The sequence below is a fragment of the Channa argus genome, chromosome 5 (genome assembly GCF_033026475.1).
Source record: "Channa argus isolate prfri chromosome 5, Channa argus male v1.0, whole genome shotgun sequence".
NCBI lineage: Eukaryota > Metazoa > Chordata > Actinopteri > Anabantiformes > Channidae > Channa > Channa argus.
The window spans coordinates 7,955,843-7,976,407 of record NC_090201.1 but is presented as its reverse complement, the minus strand read 5'-3'; the positions used below and the strand labels follow the sequence as shown (position 1 = coordinate 7,976,407).

At 40.4% G+C, this 20,565-nt stretch overlaps 1 protein-coding gene across 2 annotated transcripts; it reads left to right on the top strand.

Moving 5' to 3' along the window:
* The first annotated feature begins 950 nt into the window (after positions 1–950).
* Positions 951–20,515, top strand: sfmbt1 (Scm like with four mbt domains 1). Of its 2 annotated transcripts, none has more exons than XM_067503239.1 (21): positions 951–1,103; positions 4,819–4,875; positions 4,974–5,068; positions 5,481–5,724; positions 7,175–7,263; positions 8,045–8,297; positions 9,229–9,326; positions 9,514–9,615; positions 9,954–10,113; positions 10,269–10,351; positions 11,131–11,257; positions 14,170–14,283; positions 14,628–14,670; positions 14,786–14,853; positions 14,952–15,091; positions 15,307–15,416; positions 15,789–15,964; positions 17,742–17,920; positions 18,024–18,248; positions 18,504–18,632; positions 18,791–20,515. In XM_067503239.1, exons 2-21 carry the CDS (start codon positions 4,851–4,853, stop codon positions 18,929–18,931), a joined length of 2,601 nt encoding a protein of 866 aa, XP_067359340.1. In that variant the 5' UTR covers positions 951–1,103; positions 4,819–4,850; the 3' UTR covers positions 18,932–20,515. The 2 variants fall into 2 exon arrangements, with proteins under 2 accessions (XP_067359340.1, XP_067359339.1); XM_067503238.1 differs by having other exon boundaries at positions 953–1,103; positions 14,789–14,853.
* The last annotated feature ends 50 nt before the right edge of the window (positions 20,516–20,565 follow it).

Genomic DNA, 20,565 nt, shown 5'->3' with positions numbered 1-20,565 from the left:
GCTAAACGGGATTTTGTTCCCCTTTTGTTATAATAGGCAACCAACGGGATGGTCTATTGTGGAGGATTCTCAGAGGCAGAAGCCTATATATGGTCCAAGTACGCGGCAAACCCTCTTTTCTGGCCGTGGATTAGGATGACGGTTCATATAAAGGGTTTCCAAAACGAGATATATACTTAGTTTATAGATAAAGCAAATTCATACTACAAATCAAAAGGACTTTAAGCATTGCACTCACAGTGTCAACGCATATTTCTAGCAGTTTCTCCCGCCCTCATCCAAAACCCTGACTTGAGATCCATGTGCAGCAGAAGTCCTTCCGAGCCAGCAGTGACATGTCATTTTTAAACAGTCATTGTGACAGGACGATCGTGCGGTTTGTTATAAAGAATTGACCCACTCCGCCTTTTAGCACATCGAGGGGTATTTAATTTACTCAACTAATATTACGAGAAATAAAGCAACTCGAGGTCATCTTCAATATCACGGTGTATATGCCACTTCCGCATATAACGAACTAATTTTTTGTGACAGAAATCACTCCACTTATCGAAAGTGGGTCGATTATATGTGCAATTAATCCCAGCTCAACCATTAACTAAGTGTTGTTTCCGCTGGGGATAAAAGCCTCCCATGACTGATCCGGTTCATCCTCACTGTTTATAAGAATTAATACAAACAGAGCATTCTTTTTTATTTTTAGTGTGTTGCATTTATTAATCTTGATTGTGGTAGTGTGATATTTTATTGTGTGTGTGTGAAGATGGAAGTCAGTGTGATGTAGCCGGGCTCAGAGGCATATAGGCGGCAGAACATGCGCAGTGGCCACTTGTGCCATATTGGAATGAGGTCGTGAACGAGAACCGCATCAAGCTAGCGAGACGCTGCTAGAGCAATTCCAGAAGTATCGCGATTTTTGCATCAACAGAAAAAGCCGCGCTGTTGCTGGGACGACAGCTGTAACGGCAGCTCGCGTGACCATTTTTATTGTGAAACGGCCAACCGGAACTCGCTCTTTTCATTCCCGTTAGTTTACCACAGCTGCGAGCGAGCAGGCGGAGAGGAACGGCATCTAAAAACCGACTTGGAAAAACTACTTAGCGGTAAGAGGCGAATTTTGCGACTAAATATTCACATACACTGTGTTGTTTGTTACTAACTACCAGCGGTGTTTTGTACTGTGGCGGCGCGTTCGTCTTTTTTCCCGTCTCTCAAAAAGATGAGTCGGGTTCGGTCGAGTGTAAGCGCCCTTATTGCTCGGCAGCCTGCTCTTATTGCTCAAGCCGTGACGTTCAGTAACTTGACTCGGACACAGGCGGTTTTACCATGCGTCCAATGACTCCTAAGCGGCCGCTGTGCAATCAGGAACGCATGCTTCTCTATTAGACCGCAATTAGACAATTTTCCTTATCGGTATTTGTCATTTTCTCCACAGTGTGAAAGTTAGACCATCGGCGCTGTAGTCTCTCTCCCTCTCTCTCTCTCTCTCCGCGAAGCCATTGCGTTTATGGCCCATCGCTGTTTCTGAAGGCTGCGGTTAGTCCGTACAAGCAGTGCAATCTCAAGGTAGTTGCAGTTCAAGTATTGTGTGGAAATTTCCAGAGATTTGCCCTTGAATAAGTCAGTGTATTTAGGCTATAATGTAGTAGCCTTACATAATGAAGGTTGCACGACCTCAGTCGATTTATGTTTCTGGGTAGCTCTCCACAAACAGGCTGCATAAACTAATTTATTTCTGAAAGATATTCTCTTTACTTGTACTCACAAGCTTGTCATTTTGTTGTCATATTACAGCTTGCCTTACAGCAGCCTATATTTTTCTTTTTGGCTTTTAACTTCCCTATTGTGCAACTTGAGTGATCCGATGGCAGCGCTGCTCCCGTTGACGTGCCGCTATGCAAATGGCAACGAGCAGCATTATTGCAACTAACCAACTGAATGAAATAGCATTGTTATTTAAGCCTGATGTGTGGATTTTGCATTTCCAGCGTCCCGGCTGATCTCAAGTTGTAGCAGGGTGGGTAGAGGATTACTATTCACTAAGCAGAATCAAGCCCTAGTTGTTGGGCGTTAGTGCAGACCTTTGTTGGCAAAAATAATGTAGACAATAATGCCTTTAGGTTATTGAAAGTTACCACTATTCTAGAAACCTGATAGCAACATTCACTGCACAGCCCAGTAGTCTATTTCTCTTTTTTACTGCACCATTTTCAGCAGTGACATGCACTTAACCTATTTTTAAACATTATTTATTATATTTTTTAAGATACGTCCCCCCCAAAAGAAAATTATATTCTCTAATGTACCCATAGTGCCAGCTTTTACCTCTTCAGCAAGTTAGTTTTATATTTCTGTTGATTTCTACCTCCATCCCAGTACAGTGGAGGTCAGTGAAGTTTAATTTGTGGTTCTTGCAGCACAGAAAAAAATATAATTAAAAAATTAGCTGTAGCATTTATTTCTAGAAATAAGGTTTCTAATAATTCAAATTAAAAACTGTTTTCTACAAAAGAAGCAGCTCATATAAAACCCGTTTGCAGTGAGGAACCTCACACTTTGCGAAATCAAAAGAGTTTAAATGATATCAGGAAAAAAATATGTGTTTTTCTGTAAATAGGTTTTTGTTTATATTAGAGTATGGACACTAACAGAAGGAAAAACTAATTTTCCGCTGCATTACAGCCTATAATGTAAAGTCATCTACTAGTGATCAGCAGATGCCTTTAAATAGTGGAAAGGGAAATGGTTCAGCAGCTAATTTCATTTTATTGAAAGCTGACTTTGATTTTATATACTACAGAAGCCATGTGGATGACTATTTTGTCAGATTGTATTTCCTGCCCAGGGACCACAGAGGTTCAGGAAGGCTTGTTTAGAAATACTCAACCACATGCTAAGTGCTGATGAGAATATGGTTTAGTAAGTGCTTGGAAAGAGGCTGCAGTGTGGATTTCTGTTGTTTGTGAGTGCTTGACTTTGTGTGCGTGTCTGTGTGTGAGACTGTGCGTTTGCGTGGGTGTGCACACATTTGGTCCTTTCTCTTTCAGGTTCAGTCAGAGTGTTGGGTGGTACAGAAGAATTAAGCAGAATGTTGTTAGTTGTGCTCCACACAGACCACTCACTATATAAAAAGGGGAAGCTAATTTTCTTCCTGTGCTGTTCTGCTAAGTGAATGCTCCAGAAACCTAGAGTTTAGGCAGATGAATAAGTCAGAGCACATTTTGAAAGCATTTCTTTAGAAATTTCTAAAAATGCTTGTCAGCAATGTTAGTCATAGCACTTAGAGATATTACTCAGACACAGACACTGTTTTATGCTTTTGAGAAGTATTGATTTAGCTTCATCTTGTATAAATTGCATCAAAAACATTCACAAACACAAAAACATGAAATTGATTGTAGGAAAAAGGTTCCATGAGCTAGTAATACAACCAGTAGAAACAGAATAAAATTAAAAATTTATTAGGAAATCATAAATAAGATGTGATATGCAAAAATGTCAGCATCAGGTGTTAGAATACAATCCCTTAACTTTAGGTTATAACTGAGTTTCTGTCACTGCTTCTCTTTTTCACTCTTGTGAGGAGCATGACCTCCAGGGACAATAAGGCCCTCGCATGTGTGTGTGTGTGTGTGTGTGTGTGTGTGTGTGTGTGTGTGTGTGTGTGTGTGTGTGTGTGTGTGTGTGTGTGTGAAAGACAGAGGGTGTCTGGTGCAGGGTCGTGGGGTGAAAGACGATGGTGATCCTGGTGGAGCATGGGGGTCACAGTGGCAGTCCGATGGTCGGGAGGGGGTGGTTTCTGATGACGGGCCTAGTATTAATAGAGACGTCAGACATGACAAAGACGAGCTTGACAGGTCGGCTGAATGGCTCTCCAGTGACAGAGCAGCTATCCACAGCATCCCATACACCGCTTTCTCCACGATAGTCACGCCCAGCACTTTCGTCTTTCTTATTCATGTCCTCCTTCTTGTTGTATTAACTTATTTAATCTGCCTTTTTTACAATGCTGTGTAGGTCAGTTTGATGTGTCAAAGCCTGATGTGTGTCCACATTCATGTCACAATACTGTTTGAAATTGTAGAAAGAAAATATATGTGACTGCGAGTCACATATAAGATGATAAAAGATGAACCCAAATGAGTTTCACAAGTAGAGGTGAGGCTGGATGAGATTAGCATAGTTTAATATTTCTTGGTGATAACATACCATCTGGTGTATTACTCAGGTGGTAGCCTGTGCTGCCCCATCGAATGACAAATATGCAGCATTTAATTTGTGATTCACTGTTTCTCCTGTTTTGCTTTGAGTTCAGGACGAGATTGATGCTCCTTGTATTTGATGTAGCAACTTAATCAGACAATTGGTATCTTAACTTCTCTACTGCCAGCCCCCAGCAGACCTTGAGTTAAGAACGGCTGAGGAATTCAAACAAATGATAATTCATGTCATTTTGGTCTTGAAGCAGGGTTTTTAAAATAAGGTGTCTGAGTTTGGTCTTAATCTGAAGCTGTTATTTTTCTTGCTAGTTAGTGTCATGACTACTGGTATTTGCATGATTTGTAATGTTTTAATTATCTTTATCTTTGCTGAGTAATTCATGATCATGGTTCCATAATTTTTACTGATGCAATCAGTGAAGACAGTAGTGAGCTCAGGTTATTAACATATTAACATTAAGCTCTGACTGTGAGAAATGTGCTTCAGTGAAATATTTTCATTTCTATGTTTTTTCCTCTGTGTCTTGAGAGTTTGGACCAATGCTCAGCCATTTACTCTTAGTGGATAATAATCCTTCTCCTCTGTTCCTCCTCACAGCTCCTTGTTTTGGCCTTGAGGGGGGCACAAGCATGAATCAGGAGTCACTTGAGTCTGGTAAGTACTTAGTAAACGGTTGCCTGAAATGAGTAAGATAAAATGTTAGAAAACAAGGTTGAAAAAGAGAGATGTGTCTATGTGTATGTGTGTTCCAGACGGAGACTCAGCTCAGGATATGTGTGACTTCAACTGGGATGACTACCTGGAGGAGACTGGAACTGTGTCTGTGCCCCATCATGCCTTTAAACATGTGCGTACTGATGGCAACCTTCATAGCTGAGATGGAATCTTAGTTATTCATTATCAGTTACTAAGCTTCTGTGTAAAGTGCTAACTAGTTTTCATGTAACTGGACCTTAGTTGGAAACTACGTGTCACATCTGAAAGCAAAACTTAGAGTAAAGCCTGTAACAATGATTAATTTGATTCCAAAGAAGCAGCTATGGCAGCGTATAGTCATAAAGCAAAGGCCACTGTAGCAACTTTAGCTGTAACAAAAGTTCTATAAATAACAATTTATATACAATATGCACCTTCAAACCTGGTCTTTTTTTTCTTTCTTTTTTTAACATTTTCTTTTGTTACGATCTGCAGAACACTGATTAAAATATGCAATAACTGTGCAATTGAAGTATCTCTGGTCGTCTATCCCTGTACCCTAGGTAGACCAGGGCCTTCAGACGGGACTGACTCCAGGCATGAAGCTGGAGGTATGTGTGCGCTCAGAAGACGACAGTCCTTACTGGGTGGCTAACATTATCACCACGTGTGGCCAGCTACTGTTGCTGCGTTATGAGGGGTACCAGGATGACAGGCGGGCTGACTTCTGGTGTGACATCATGACGGCTGACCTCCACCCCCTGGGCTGGAGCCGGCAGCATGGCAAGACAATGAGAGCCCCTGAGGGTGAGGCATGGCTGGGGTTGTCCTAGTCTTTGGTTTTAAGTTGCTAGAGATACTGTTTAAAGCTACAATGTGCAATTTAGGCTAAAGCTAGCATAAGACTTGAACTCAATCCACCGTCCTCCCAGTGTGCTCTGCTGTCTTCTGCTATTTGTCTGACACGCATACTCTCACAATGCCCAGTTCTTCAGGTAGTCTTTGTTATAAAATTAAAAGGTACTAATCGAGCAGACAGGCTCACTCAAAAACTTATAGAAGCAAATGTCTTTGCAGTGCTGTTAAGCAAATCTGGCTAATCAGAGGACTCAACTGTAACCTGCCACTTTGGGATACGTTGTGGAGCTAAGACATATTCAAAAAGTTACATTCTGTTGGAATCCACTTTCTGACACTAGAAATATTTTATGATTTGTGTCCTGTAGAATTATACAATAATAAAAATAAAGATTTATTTTTTTAATCAGCCGAAAGTTAGTCTCCTACCAGACATTAATTTTATTTTGTACACTTTCTGGCAAATTAAGTCGATGGTTAGATCCCCGGTCCCGTCTATATGTTGAAGTGTCTCTGGGCAAGACACTGAACCCCTAACAGCCCATTCCCTTCCCCAGCTGTGCAGTGCCGGTCCAAGCCCGGTAGAAATTGGGGAGGGTTGCATCAGGAAGGGCATCCGGTGTAAAAACTGTCAAATCAACATGCGGACATTGATCTGCTGTGGCGACCCTGAACTCACGGGATAAGCCGAAAGGACCAAAAAAAAAAAATTATAAATAAACGGCAAATTACGGATGTTAAATTCATACATAGAAATATTTCTCTACCTATCTTTCTGTAGCTTGGTCCATCCATTTCAAGTTTTTTTCTCCTTTTCTGACCAAAATTGAGCAGTGGATGAATGGGTTCTGCAGAGACAGTGTTTTTGTGGACGTTATGTTAAAACACCACAGCACAATCCAACTTAGCCCAATTTTGTTCAGAATAACAAGGATTTATGAATATTTCTCCCTTGATGTGCTGCTTGGGTTTCTCTTTGATTTTCCAGATTTATCAGAAGTAGTATTGTCTGGAAGGTGGGCAAGCCCTTCACTGTTTTTGAAGTGCTGAAGCAATTTCATAGTTTTTCTTTTGTATAGTTTCAGTAATTGCTGCCCATATAAGCACTTGACAACTAGATAAAGTATGTTAATTGTTAAAACAATTAAATGTCATGAAATGGAGCTGAACTTCCCATTTTTCAGAATTTGCTATCCATATATGACATTAGATAACACAGATGCAAGTTGTTCACAGTATTTAAGTCCCGTGTTACAAACATTTGTTAAATAGATTATGATGAGTTACTGTAGTTTTCTCCTCCCATAGCTGATCCTATAGCTGATTCTGTTATTCAGATTGAGGTGTCTGGGGTTTTGAGCCTACCTGAACTAAACGGTGTATGTCTATGTTACGTCAGGTGTGCGTGAAAAGCACCAGGACTGGGAAGCCCTGTTGGAAAAGGCCTTGGCTGAGGAGTGCAGTGCGCCTGCCAACCTGCTGGAATTGGTAAGACAGGGGAACACAGCAGCTGTCCTGCTCACACCCAGGGTGGGGTATTGGCTTTCTTTCTTTTTTTTTCTTCCCCTGTCTGTGTCTGTGCCAAGAACAGTCTACTCTAGCAGTGCTGACCTAATGAAGTAGTTAAGGCTGTCATAATCAAGTCAGACTTTCCCCATTTTAAGCAATGATGCAAGCTTGTTATAAAATACAACTTATACAGAAATAAACAAGGTTGAGAGTTTTTACTCTCAGGTGACCAGAATTGTGAAGAGCAATTCTGCAGACTTGAAACACAAAGTCACCGTACACCTATTATGTTTTGCTTTGTTTTACAGACATGACTTTTTCTCAACTTATATCTCTGAATATTAATATTGTTTATAGTGCCCCTTTAAAAAAGGCAAAAACCATATTTGCATTGAGTGTGTAAATCTAAATAAATTTATAAATGTATAGCCAGTGGCATAAATGTGAAGGTAAAGAAGATTGTTTATCTTCAATTTTGCATGCATAGCTAGTGTGAAGTCCCAAGTCTATAAAAGTTTTAAGCTTTTGTTTATAACACCAAGGCTGTGTTGTTGAAAACAAATTCACTGTAGGAGCAGCCTGTGAAATTCTTTAGAGCCATTGGTTTGCACTCAGTAGCTGTGCTTCAGTTCTGCCACTTAGTCATGCAGCACATTCTCTTCCCGTATAAATTCCTCACCTTGCCTAGGCGTGTGTTCATTTGTGTTTGTGTAAGCATGTGCACTTCTCATCAGCTTTCCATTTACCACTCCCCCGGCAGCCTGAGCGAGGAAGGGACCCAGTGGAGCTCCTGTGTGCAGGCTGCTATGTGGAGCTCCAAGACAGTGTCGACTCAGGGCTGGCCTGGGCTGCTGAGGTGGAGGAGAATGTTGGAGGAAGGCTAAAGCTGCGCTTGGTAGGTACCGAGGGCCTCCCAGACATACCAGCAACCCTCTGGCTCTTTTACCTCCACCCACGCCTTCACCCACCAGGCTGGGCCAAAGAGCACGGCTGCACCCTCAAGCCCCCCTCAGGTCAGTGGTACTGACGTTTATATGTACAAACAAAAGAAAGAAAGAAAAATATGTCTAAATCTTCAGGTTTACTAGCAAAACAAGTCGAAGTAAAAGTTTCAGACTGAAGATCTTCCATGTTTTTCTACATTACATGAGTTATGTTAACATTTTCAAAGGCTTTGACAAGTGCACAATCTCAAAATTCAGAACACTACACCTGTGATATTGTCCCACTAGACCTCAAAATTGATTTTCCATGCAGGCCTAGATAGATCGTTGCTTTCAGGGCCACAATTTGTTACTCTGATACTCTTCAAGTGAATTAAGTTTAGTATGCAAGATGTAAGCAGCACTAGAGGCTGTATCTGTCTCCTGACACACCTGATCCCGCTTCTGGTACCAGTAAAGCTAAAGCCTTATTGATATTTAGTAACCGACTTTTATTGCTTAAATTGTGAGTTCTCTTCAAGTCAATAAGAAAATGTATTCGTTTTATATTATTTGTAATGCTTTGTTTCATATATTAAAATAATGAGGAAGATAATATATTTTTATATGTTATGAAAGATAAAAACTGAACTTAGCCTTATTATTTCTCCACATAATTTTGTTATGTGTTGTTTATTGGGCTGGCTGTTTATTGGGACATTTGGAAACTAGTTCACTTTGATAAGATGTTTTATGGTTTCAAAATTAGGATGCACATTGAATTTTCTTCTTTTGCTTGTTTAATTTTCAAGTGTCGTTTAAGCAGTAAATGATAAAATAAGCTAACAAGAAAATTTAAAAATAGGCATACAAGTTTATTTTAATAACAATGTAAGAAGAGTGGAATTTATGAAATGTATCACATTTATGGCTTGACCCGTTTTAGATCAGTTTCTTTGATAGCAACATGATTTTTCATCTTCGCTTTTTAGCTCCTGACGTGTGTATTTTTTTGTTTCAGATCTGTTGGCCCTGCGGACTGAGGAAGAATGGGAGGAGGTGAGGCAGAGGATCAGTGACTTGCCTCAAGATCAAGCTCTGATTGCTGAGTTCAGTAAGGTACTGCCAGCTGTGCTCTTAATTATCATTTCTGATGCAAACATTTTCTGTGTATTCAGAACGTAAGATTTGATAAGTATGGATTAACGAGTGAGTTGTGATTTTGTCCTCCGTACTGGAAGCTGAAACATTTCTAAGCGGTAAGCTTTTTAAAAAGACTTTATCTATGTGTGTGTTGGGTTTTTAGGATCAGCCTACCATCGCTGCTCATTGTTTCAAGGAAGGGATGAAACTGGAGGCTGTTGACCCTGCTGCTCCTATTTCTATCAGGCCTGCCACTGTCACCAAGGTAACAGACTTTCGTATTTATGCTGTTTCTGCCATGCTGAAATGTTTTTTCCAGATGGTTGTTTAATGGCCTTAGTTGTTTATGCTTTCAGATTTCACTGCCAACTGTGTTTACTTGGTTGAGCTCTAGCTAGGAAATTATCCTCCAAAATTTCTCAACATGGCTGAAACTATTCTTTTGAATTCAAAATGTTTCCGTTTAGCCTGTGAGCCTTTTAGCAGATCCTTCTGTCTTAACAATCAGCTTGTCAAAGTCTTAAGTGGGACACACAGTAACAAAAGTAACAAAAAACAGATCCCACAAAGAAGTGTTCCACAATTATGACCTTTCATCTTCAGGTTTTCAATGAGCAGTACTTCCTTGTGACGATGGATGACCTTTGTGGTATTGAGGAGTCAGAGGGTGCTGGGCGATCTTTCCTATGCCACAGAGATAGTCCAGGAATATTTCCTGCTCAGTGGAGCCTCAAAAATGGGCTCCCTCTCAGCCCCCCACCAGGTCTGCTCTGTCACTTGTTATCATTTATCCCTGATAAATAAAACAAAAATAAAGAATGACAGTGACTCATGCTCTATCCCTGGCGATGTATATTTCACTTCATTCACTCACTCTACGTTTATTTTTTCTTTCTTCTTTTATTTAAATATGTACAGGATACCAGGGCCCAGATTTTGACTGGGCAGATTACCTGAAACAATATGAGACAGAGGCCGCTCCTCAGCATTGCTTTCCAACTGTAAGTCTGTTTTACCCATTAGTGGAATGCGTAGTCCCATCTCAGCAATGCCTGCTGAAACCCACCATATGATCTGGATATACGCATACATAGAACATGTAGCGGGCAGTAAAAAAAATGTAATGCAGAACAAGCTAAAATGTCTATTACAAGCATTATCATGTTGTTGTGTGAAGGTAGGATTAGATGTCTTAGCTCAGCTAGGATGGCATGGCAAATATGATTCCGATATATCTTATTATAAACTATATTTTATATAAATATAATTATAAGCAACCCTCCACAATTACTACTGGGCTTGGACCGGCAAAGGACAGCTGGGGATGGGAATGGGCTGTTGGGGGTTCAGTGTCTTGCCCAGAAACACTTAGACATATAGCTGGGACCGGGGATTGGCTAACTGACCCTGTGGTCCCTGGACGACTGCCTTACCAACTGAGCTACAGCCACCCCTCAATAAAAAAATTATTATTAACTATATAATTATAATTATTATACAGTTTGTTTTCACCATGTTTCACCTTTTATCTTCCTCCAGCTAGCTGAGGCCCCTGGCAACTATTGGACATTTTAATAACTAGAGTTTAGGAGACAACAACACTTCATCAAGCATGGCTCATTGTTCTGTTTTCAACTTTGTAGCTTTATGCTGCGACAAAAATATTTTAAATCCTTCCTGTGGTAATTTTATAAAGGACAAAAAACACAGGGCATGCAGACATCGTCTGCTGTGAAATCATTCTCACAAGAGACTTTCCCTCTCTGTTTGTATCCGCCAGGAGCATTGTGACCACAGTTTTAAAGAGGGCATGAAACTGGAGGCTGTCAACCTGCTGTCGCCTGAGAACATTCACGTGGCAACAGTCACCAGGGTCAAAGAGCAATACATTTGGCTCAGCCTGGAAGGTGAGATGGGATATTTTTTCTTTAAAGGACAATGTTACTCGTAACATACATAGCTGGTACATAGTTTTATCTATTTAAGCAACAAGATATTACATATACAGTATTATCATATATTATCGTCATGGGTTTTTTTTCTGTGTCTGTTATACTTCTGTTTTTTTTTTCATCAGTGTTTGCCATTGAAGTGTTTGCCTTTGACGTTTGCGTTTAAAGTTTGCCTAACCAGTTGTCAAGGAAATTAGGTTTGTTTACAGCTATTGGAGCTAATGGACTACATGGTAGTAGTGGAAAGTGTAGCTGTGGAGGTACATGGTTTCTTTCCGTTTTCGGTGGAATGGATTTGTCAAACTTGTTCTGTAGAATTATTTTGAAAAATGTTTTCTGTGGAATTACTTTGTTATCCACTCAGTTGGAACATGGAACTCGATAAATGTTCAGTGTTTGTCATACAACGATCTCTGGAGTGGATCATTTTTAGACCACCGGACATGAGTAAGCCTGCCTCTACATTGTCTCAGTTAAAGAAGTACTCCACAAGCTTAAATCAAAAGAGGAAAAGAATAATGATCAGCAATGCTGCTTTGAGCCAAGAGCAAATTGTTTCAGAAAATGTTGTGACCATGTTGCTTGTGGGATTAAAGAGGTACATCAGGGCATAGAGGAAGCAAATAAGGCAAGTGAGGATGTAATTCCTGAATACAGTGTGTCTGTTGAATCCTCTAAAAGATGCAGGAAATCCAAAACAAGTTCTGTGCTTTCTGTAACATCTTCAGCTTTAAACGTATTCCTTAAGATTGAACTAGGAAGAGCAGCTAAGGCTGAACAAGAAGAAGGAACAAGAAGCTAAGCTTAAGGCAGAACAGGAAAAAAATTAGCAAGGAGAAAAGCATCAGTAGGATGGAGACCTAGAACAGGAGAAAATTAGAGCAAAGCTAGAATAGAAGTGAATGCTGCTGTGGCTGCTTGTAAGGCTCAACTTGAGATCTTTGAAGGCTCTGTGGTGTCAAGTGGCTCAAAGAGCAGCAAGGACAATTTGAAATCAATTCAGATACAGACAACAAGTCAAAGGGATAACATGCCTGTTACTGCTGTTACCAATGCTATTATTGTACAGTGTGAAGAAGCAAGCAATGAGCATAATATGAGGTATTTCAGTGCTAAGCCCAGTGGAAATGCTAAAGTAGAAACTGGCCACTGTGGTTCGCAGTCAAGTGCCATTAGCCCAGCTGGCCACTACATTCATTATAAAATGCAAGGGTCAATGTTGTCCCTGCACAATTAAAATTTTGTGATCTGTGAATACATTATTAGGGGCGACTGTGGCGCAGGAAGGTAGATCGGTTGTCCACCAATCTCAGTTGTTGGTTCAATCCCTGGTTCTTCTGATCACATGTTGAAGTGTCCTTGAGCAAGACACTGAACCCCAACTTAGTTGCTCCCGGTGAGTGGCCAACACTCACCGGGAGTGGGGTGGCTCCCCCATCGGTGTATGTGTGATTGTGAGTGTGAATGGGTGAATAAGAAGCGGTGTAAAGCGCTTTAAGTGCCAATAGGTAGAAAAGCACTATATAAGTGCATTATATAATATGTAGTACTCACAAAAAGTTAGCGATATTCGACTTTTGGAAATTTCATGACCCGCTGTGGTGACCCTGAACTCACATGATAAGCCGAAAGGACAAAAAAGTAAAAAATACTGTTAACAAGGTTATTAACTCTCCTCATGAATCAACCAATAATGGTTCTGGTTCAATGACAATTTGTATTCAAACAGTCCTCTTCATCATGTTGTTCACATTTTGACATCATTGGACCAAGACAACACCTAACAACTGATCAGCAGTACTTCGCCATTGCGAGGGTTTAAACGGGATGTTCTCAGACGGAAGTTGCCACTTAGTGTCATCAGCAGGTTGCAACAGAGACACAGAGAGACTGGAAGAGCCACTGAAAGGCATAGAATGTGAAGCCCTTTGGCCACATCCCATGCTGTTGACAACCTCATTGTGAACAGTGCCCCAAAGAACCAGATGATTAATGCCATTCAACTCCAGGCACATTTAAGGAAGGTGAGAGGCAACCGAGCATGGTGTGAGTGCTAGACGACCTGCAAGGGAACCTGACCATAGCACCAGGCACAGGTGTCATCGTCTTGCATGGGCCAGGAAGCATTTGCGCTGGATGAGGAACCATTGGGCCTCAGTGCTGTTTTTGGACAAAAGTCTATGAACATTGAGAAAAAATGATGGCCGCCAGACGTCAAGGAGAAAGCTATGCATCAGCGACTGATGTGACCAGATGAACCCTTGGAGGGAGTTACAGTCTGGGCAAGTGTGTCTAGTCAATACAGAAAGGCCCTACATCTTGTAAATGGTCATCTTCATGGATGACAATGCCCCAGCTCATCGAGGTCGCATCATCAGGGAGCGGCTGCTAGATGCTGGGTCATCTCAAATGGAGTGGCCTGCACTTTCTGCAGGTCTGAATCCACAACAAAACATATGTGATCAGCTAAATCGCCATTTAGATTGTCGTAACCCTGCACCCCAGAACCTTAATGAGGCCAGCCTTTCAAGAAGAGTGGAATGCCATGGCTCAGCAGACAATAAGTCGACTTATGAACAGCATGAGACGTGTCAAGCTGTAATTGATGCTCAAGGACACGTGAAAAGTTATTGAGACACTGACATTTTTTGTTGTGGTAACTTTTGTTTCTGTAAATTGTTTGAGATGAAGAAATTACCATTGGATGCCTTTACTTAAATGCCCTGCTTTAATGATATAATATCACTTTTTACATTTTCCATAAATTTCACCCGAAAGTCGAATATCCCTAAATCGACTTTCGCTAAATCCCTAAATATGCAAAAAGTAAATGGAAAAAACTATGTACTGAATGTGTGTTTATCCAGGATTGAAGCAGCCCATGCCAGAGCTGATAGTTCATGTGGACTCCCTTGACATCTTCCCTGTCAGCTGGTGTGAGACAAATGGCTATCCACTTGTCTACCCCATTAAGCCCTCAGGTAAACAGCACTCACACTCATGGACCTTACACATCTGCCTTAGTTCACCTGTGCCTCTTCCCATCCATCAAATTTGAATGAATCAAACAACGTTTTAGCCCCACATCACATATGTAGGTAACCCATTTAAATCACTGTTGCACGCACATGTAAAGAGACTTTATACCTTTAAAAAAGAAGACGCCCACATCACCAGCAGTTAACACAGTGTGGCATAACTTTTCATTCTCTGTTAGAAAAACTCTGATAAAAATAACACTATTATTTTTACCCTGGCCTTCATATTATTGACATAATGTAAATAAATTGTGACTGGACTCACATTGGTTTACTTTGTTTTTCAGTTGAGAAAGAGAGGAAGATTGCTGTGGTTCAGCCAGAGAAACAGTGAGTATTAGAGGAGGGGTGGTGTGTTAATTCATTTGGTTGGTTTAAATAGATCTAATCCCAAAGTAGCCTTTCAACATCCAATTAAATTCCTACCTTTCCCATCTTTTAACAGCAGAAGTTCACCAAAGTCTTCATCACCTGACACTATTAAGCAGCAGTCGGCCAACCAGTCAGAGACAGGTAAGTGGTTTCCTATCTCATTGCAGGCTCCCAAGATGTGAGCAGGAGACTGTCCATGTACCGTGGTGTTGTTTTATTGTTTGAATGTCATTTTGCAGGGCAGGGGAATGGCAAATACTGCTGTCCTAAGATCTACTTCAACCACCGCTGTTTCTCAGGGCCTTACCTTAACAAGGGACGCATTGCAGAGTTGCCTCAGTTCATCGGCCCGGGAAACTGTGTCCTTGTGCTGAAAGAGGTGAGAAGGCTAGCGGTTTTCTATAAGAAACCACAAAAAATACTTCACCGCAATCATTTTAAAACAAACATGATGGTTGATGGTGATGTATTTTGTAGCTGTGTTAGTGTGACTTGACAGTCATTTGTCTCCTGTAATGAAAATCTTGTCTCAGACCTGACCCAAACAGCAGATAACCTGTAAGTGTTGGATTGTTATACATATCTTGTTTCCAGGTATTGACTCTGCTGATAAACTCGGCATACAAGCCCAGCCGGGTGCTTCGAGAGTTGCAGCTGGACCAGGAGAGCCGCTGGCAAGGCCATGGAGAGACACTAAAAGCCAAGTGAGGGGAAACACCATTTAATCCCCAGCTCAACATTCTCTGCTCTTTCGAATACTACAAACGTTAAAAAGCTGGCCTCTTTTAAGGACACATTAATACGATTTAAAATATACTTCACAAGTGGAAATAAATATCTGTCCACCAAATTCAGTACAAACTCATGATACCACATTGCAGCAAGTTGGTTACTTTTAAGAAAGACATTGCCAGTTTTTGAAACCTATTAGAGTAGACATTATTATAATTTTAAGGAATTTACGTGAGTGGAAAGAATGAAATAGTTTTTCAAGGCCTACCTCTTTGTTTTACCTTTATCATTATGTAGCAAATTAAAAATGTATTTGTTGCTTTTCAACTTTACCTCTAACACAGATACAAAGGAAAGAGTTACCGAGCCACTGTGGAAATTGTCCGCACTGCAGACCGTGTAGCAGACTTCTGCAGGAAAACCTGTATCAAGTTAGAGTGCTGTCCTAACCTGTTCGGACCTCGAATGGTTTTGGAGCGCTGCTCAGAGAACTGCTCTGTCCTCACCAAAACCAAATACAGTAAGTGACTTACAGAACTACAGATAAATTGGGAGCTTTTAAATTATTTTTCAGGTTATGAGTGAAGACAGTGAACAGAATTGCTAATAGTAATGATTATAAGTGGTTTTGAAATCTCCTTGCTTGTCAGTGATGACCTTAATTCTAAACATTATTCACCTCCCATTTACAGTATTAAAACACTCATTAATTTCTCCTCTTTCCAGAGGCCTCCAATTTTTTAATTTGTGTTGCTCATAAATAGACATGATCAACGAGTACATAAATGCTCCCTTAATGAATACAGAAAATCTGTGAGGCAGAGGGATAGAACTTGTAATTTAGCAATTGCATTAACCTAGTGCATACATTGAATAAGAAGGTGTTTTGAAGAAATATTGTGTCTGAATTGACCTCTTTCATCTCCTGATGAACTATTTTTTGTCACCATAAAGTCACAGATTTGTTACTGTGTTTAATGCAGCTGCACCACAGCGTTTCCATTAAGAAACAGATGCAGTTTGAGAAATGATTAGTTTGTTTGAGAATTGTCCAGTCGTGTCGACTGGACTTATTTCTTCTTGGTTAGAGGGGTTTTTACTACTCATCCAAGCAGTTTCTTCAGTCTGAGGAAAAGTTGACTAGGGAAGCCAGTTATATGATTTAGAGCAGACCTTTGTTCCACCCTGGCCTGAATAGGCTCGTTTGGTGGAAGGCGAGAACAGCGTGAAGTCATCAAGCTGTAACGATTACAACCCTAACACCCCTAATCCCTGAACATGGGGGTTTTTAGGTGTGGCCCTCTTGGCTGATATGTGAATTGGTCTTAATCTTCCTGGGGATGGATGAAAGGGCAGCATGGGAAATGGGAGACAGGATGTGCCTGAGGCCTCCTCCTGTGTTGAGAGCAGGCTTCTCCATGTGAACATAAACATTTCTTTCTTCTCTGTCCAAAATGTGTCCTTTGTCCTTCAGGTGTAGGTACACTACTGAACTGGTCCTGAGGTGTTGCTTCTCCTGCGCTAAGCCATCCTCTTGTGTAGAGGCTGTTTGGTTTCTCCAATGTAGAGCTCTGAGCACTATTCAACCGCACTCGACACACACAATGTCGCTTTTCTTGTGTTTAGGATTTTGGCCTTCCCGGTTTACGAGTCTTTGTCTTAGTGCGTTAGTAGGTTTGAAGTGAACCAGTATGTGGTGTTTTTAAGATCATTTTTCAGCTTCTCTGACACTCCAGCCATATAAGGTTTAACCAGGTTTATCTTTTGTCTCAGTCTCTTATCGGTCCGTCATCCTTGTGTTGTCTCTGGGCGCCTTCTTGTGTAAGGCCCACTTAGGATAACCGCAAGCCTTGAGAGATGTTCTGAGTTTCCTGTAGATTTCTATTTCTAGGTTGCTATGAGTCCCAGGGATTAGGGGTGTTAGGTTCATAATCGTTACATCTTGATGACTGCACCCTGTTCTTTTCTCCCTCCTAAACGAGGCTATTTAGGCCAGGGTGGGACAAAGCCTACTCTGGACAATATACTGTAACTGGGTTCAAAAGCCAAGTTTCCCTCAGACTGAAGAAGCTGCTAGGATGAGTAGTGAGACATTTCTAACCAAGAACAAAGAAGTCCAGTTTACATAATTCAATCTTTGCAAAAACCAAACAGGCTCATTGAGAATCTTCACTGAGATATGCATATTTGATTAGTTATTTTTAACCTATCTCTAAATCCCCATTTATTTCAAATAAAACCCTTCAGACCTACCAAATGCAAAATTCACAGGACACATGTTGTTGTCTTGTCTACAGCATATTATTATGGAAAGAAGAAGAGCAAACGTGTTGGTCGTCCACCTGGGGGCCACTCCAACCTAGAGGGAGGAGTGAAGAGAAGAGGAAGGAGAAGAAAGAGGAGAAAGCAGCTCTTTGTCCATAAGAAGAGAAGGTCTTCAGCCTCAGTGGACAACACACCTGCTGGCTCTCCACAGGTTAACACACATTTTCTTCTATAGGATTTACATTAAAGGACATATAAACTTCTTCTTCATCCTCATACCTAATTTGAATCTGTGTGCTGTCCTTGTCACACAGGGAAGTGGAGAGGAAGAAGACCTGGATGAAGATGACTCTTTGAGTGAAGACTCTGGTTCAGAGCTCCAGGATGATCTCCAGGACGATTCTGAGCTATCAGTTGGGAAGTCACAGCCCACCACACCATCACCCTCCCCTCCAGCAACACCCAGGCCAACACGCAGACGCCGGAAGCCCTGCTCACCCTCTTTCTCTGATGATGAGAACCGTCCACCTTCACCTAAGGTAATGAAAGAAGAAGGAAACATTTGAAAAATGTATTATATTAGTCACGCAATGATATATGTTTAATAAATACTCTTTATCTCCGATTATACTTAGTAACAAAATGTTTTCTAATTGCAGTTTCACTGTAACGTGAACGAACATGTTAGGAAAAAATGATTCAGTATTTATTTTGTTAAACTTTTTATGTCTAAAACCCTTCTTCTCAGCATTAATTGTAAATAGGGTTAAAATGAGCTGTTTGTGTGTTTAAAGACCTCAAAGACTGACCCACCTCAGAAGTTGTGTTTGGACACAAGCCCCCTGGAGTGGAGCGTTACTGATGTGGTTCGCTTCATCAGGACCACTGACTGTGCACCTCTTGCAAGGATTTTCTTGGATCAGGTAAGAAATACTCACACACTTAGTGACCACTCAGGATGAGAGCTCACTCCACTCTGCTGCTGTAAGTCTATTGTACACTCAAACTATAGTCATGGTCACATCAAAGCATTTTAACATTATGTAGAAACTGTATCTGATAGAAACTTTTGTGTTTGCAGGAAATTGATGGACAGGCACTGCTTCTACTGAACCTCCCGACAGTCCAGGAGTGCATGGACCTGAAGCTGGGGCCTGCGATCAAGCTGTGCCACCACATTGAGAGGGTCAAGCTGGCATTTTATCAGCAGTTTGCTACGTAGCTGATGGGGAATGAACATGAGACATGACCACATCCAGTTTTGTGTATTATTCCTGTACAAAACACTGTATTTTCCTGTTTTGACTTTTCTAGCACTGGACATCCTTTAGAATCCTGCATATACCACATATCTGACATATCTGACATATGATGGATGAAGAAGCATTTCCTGATCGTTGTTGGCGGTGAAGAAGGAGGAGCTACATAGGGTCAAATACATTTCAGGTGCTCTAATATGAAAGGCATGGGCAGGACTAAGAGAGAATAATTCAAGGCATTTTATAGAAGAAAAAAAATTAATAAACTTTTATTGAGTTCACCATGTTTTTACTTCAAAGCAATCCAACAACAAAGATTTGCTGTTAATTTAAAACAAATTGTTACTAGATATGTTCTGTAAGGCCTTTTTCCTCCTTTGTATCTTCTGATTGCCTCCGTTTCTCTTCTCTAACTGAAGAAGATTATTGTGTGCATTCATGGTTTCCAGCCTGACTTGTTTCTTTTGGAAACCTATTCACAGCTTTTTCTTTTCATTTTAAGATATAGAATATTTCTTATCTGCTGGTCAACATTTGCTGTTTGGCTGCCTGCTGGATTCAGACAAGAGGTGGCCTATTAATGTGGTGATTTCACAGTGAAGTTTAATTACACTGAAAAAAATAAGTTCAGCATTTTTTGGTGGAGATATGGGTGCACACTTGTGATAGCCCACTGACACTTATAACGCATACTCTACCTTGCAGTATTTGGAGCTTTGTCTTATGTTTTTTTTTTAAATAGTAATTCAAATACAAAAAAGTGACTGGATAAAAATACAGTTACAGCTTGCAAGACACACAGACTGAAGATATTGATGACAAACTGAGTAGTTACAAAATAATATTGTGTAATTATAAAATAATTATTTTAGTGTGAACACCACTTCAAATGCTAACACCATCTGCAAATGTTATCCAGCTGAATGAAGATGCATTCTGGTTAACAACTGATGTACAAAGAGCCTTCATCTCAAAAGATCAAATTGCTTTTTGTTCAAGCTTCTTCAGTAAAATTTGTATAAGCAGTTTACAATGCAAGGATTCTGTATTACAAGCACAAATGAAACATTGTACTGTGTAGTGGTATGCAAATAAGACAGTGCATGTTTGTATATAGTGTATATAGTCAAATATCTTCTAGTGCAACAGGGTCATTAGAATGAATCTATTGAGCAATTAACTTTCTGCATAAGCAAGGATCAAATGTCCTAAATATACAGTATGTTTGCACAGATTAGGCAGTTATTGTGGATTATTTGAGCCATTTTATATCATATGTTACTTTTAACAGTTAACTTAATTTGGCAATTTTAAAAAGTTGTATATGCTGAAAATGCTTTTGTAAATGGGTTTTTCCTCTTTGGACCTTTTCCTTAAGTGTGGTTTACTGTGATGTGCTTCATTTGAGACAAACCTGTCGGTTAATCGTTTACTCATTTGCTTGTCAGTACAGCTTTACTCAGAGCAGTGGAACTGATTTTTATCTAATGTTCAAAGATTATAACAGTTATTTAAAGAAAACAATGCAATAAAAACGGTGAACAAGTTGTTGTTACTCGTTTGTCGTTGTTACTACATATCCCAGCGTGCAGTTTTT

Coding starts and splice junctions, on each gene's coding strand:
- sfmbt1 (XM_067503239.1), top strand. CDS start 4,851: ATGAATCAGGAGTCACTTGAGTCTG. Junction 8,298..9,228: donor CACCCTCAAGCCCCCCTCAG/GTCAGTGGTACT, acceptor TTTTTGTTTCAG/ATCTGTTGGCCCTGCGGACT. Junction 9,327..9,513: donor TGATTGCTGAGTTCAGTAAG/GTACTGCCAGCT, acceptor TTGGGTTTTTAG/GATCAGCCTACCATCGCTGC.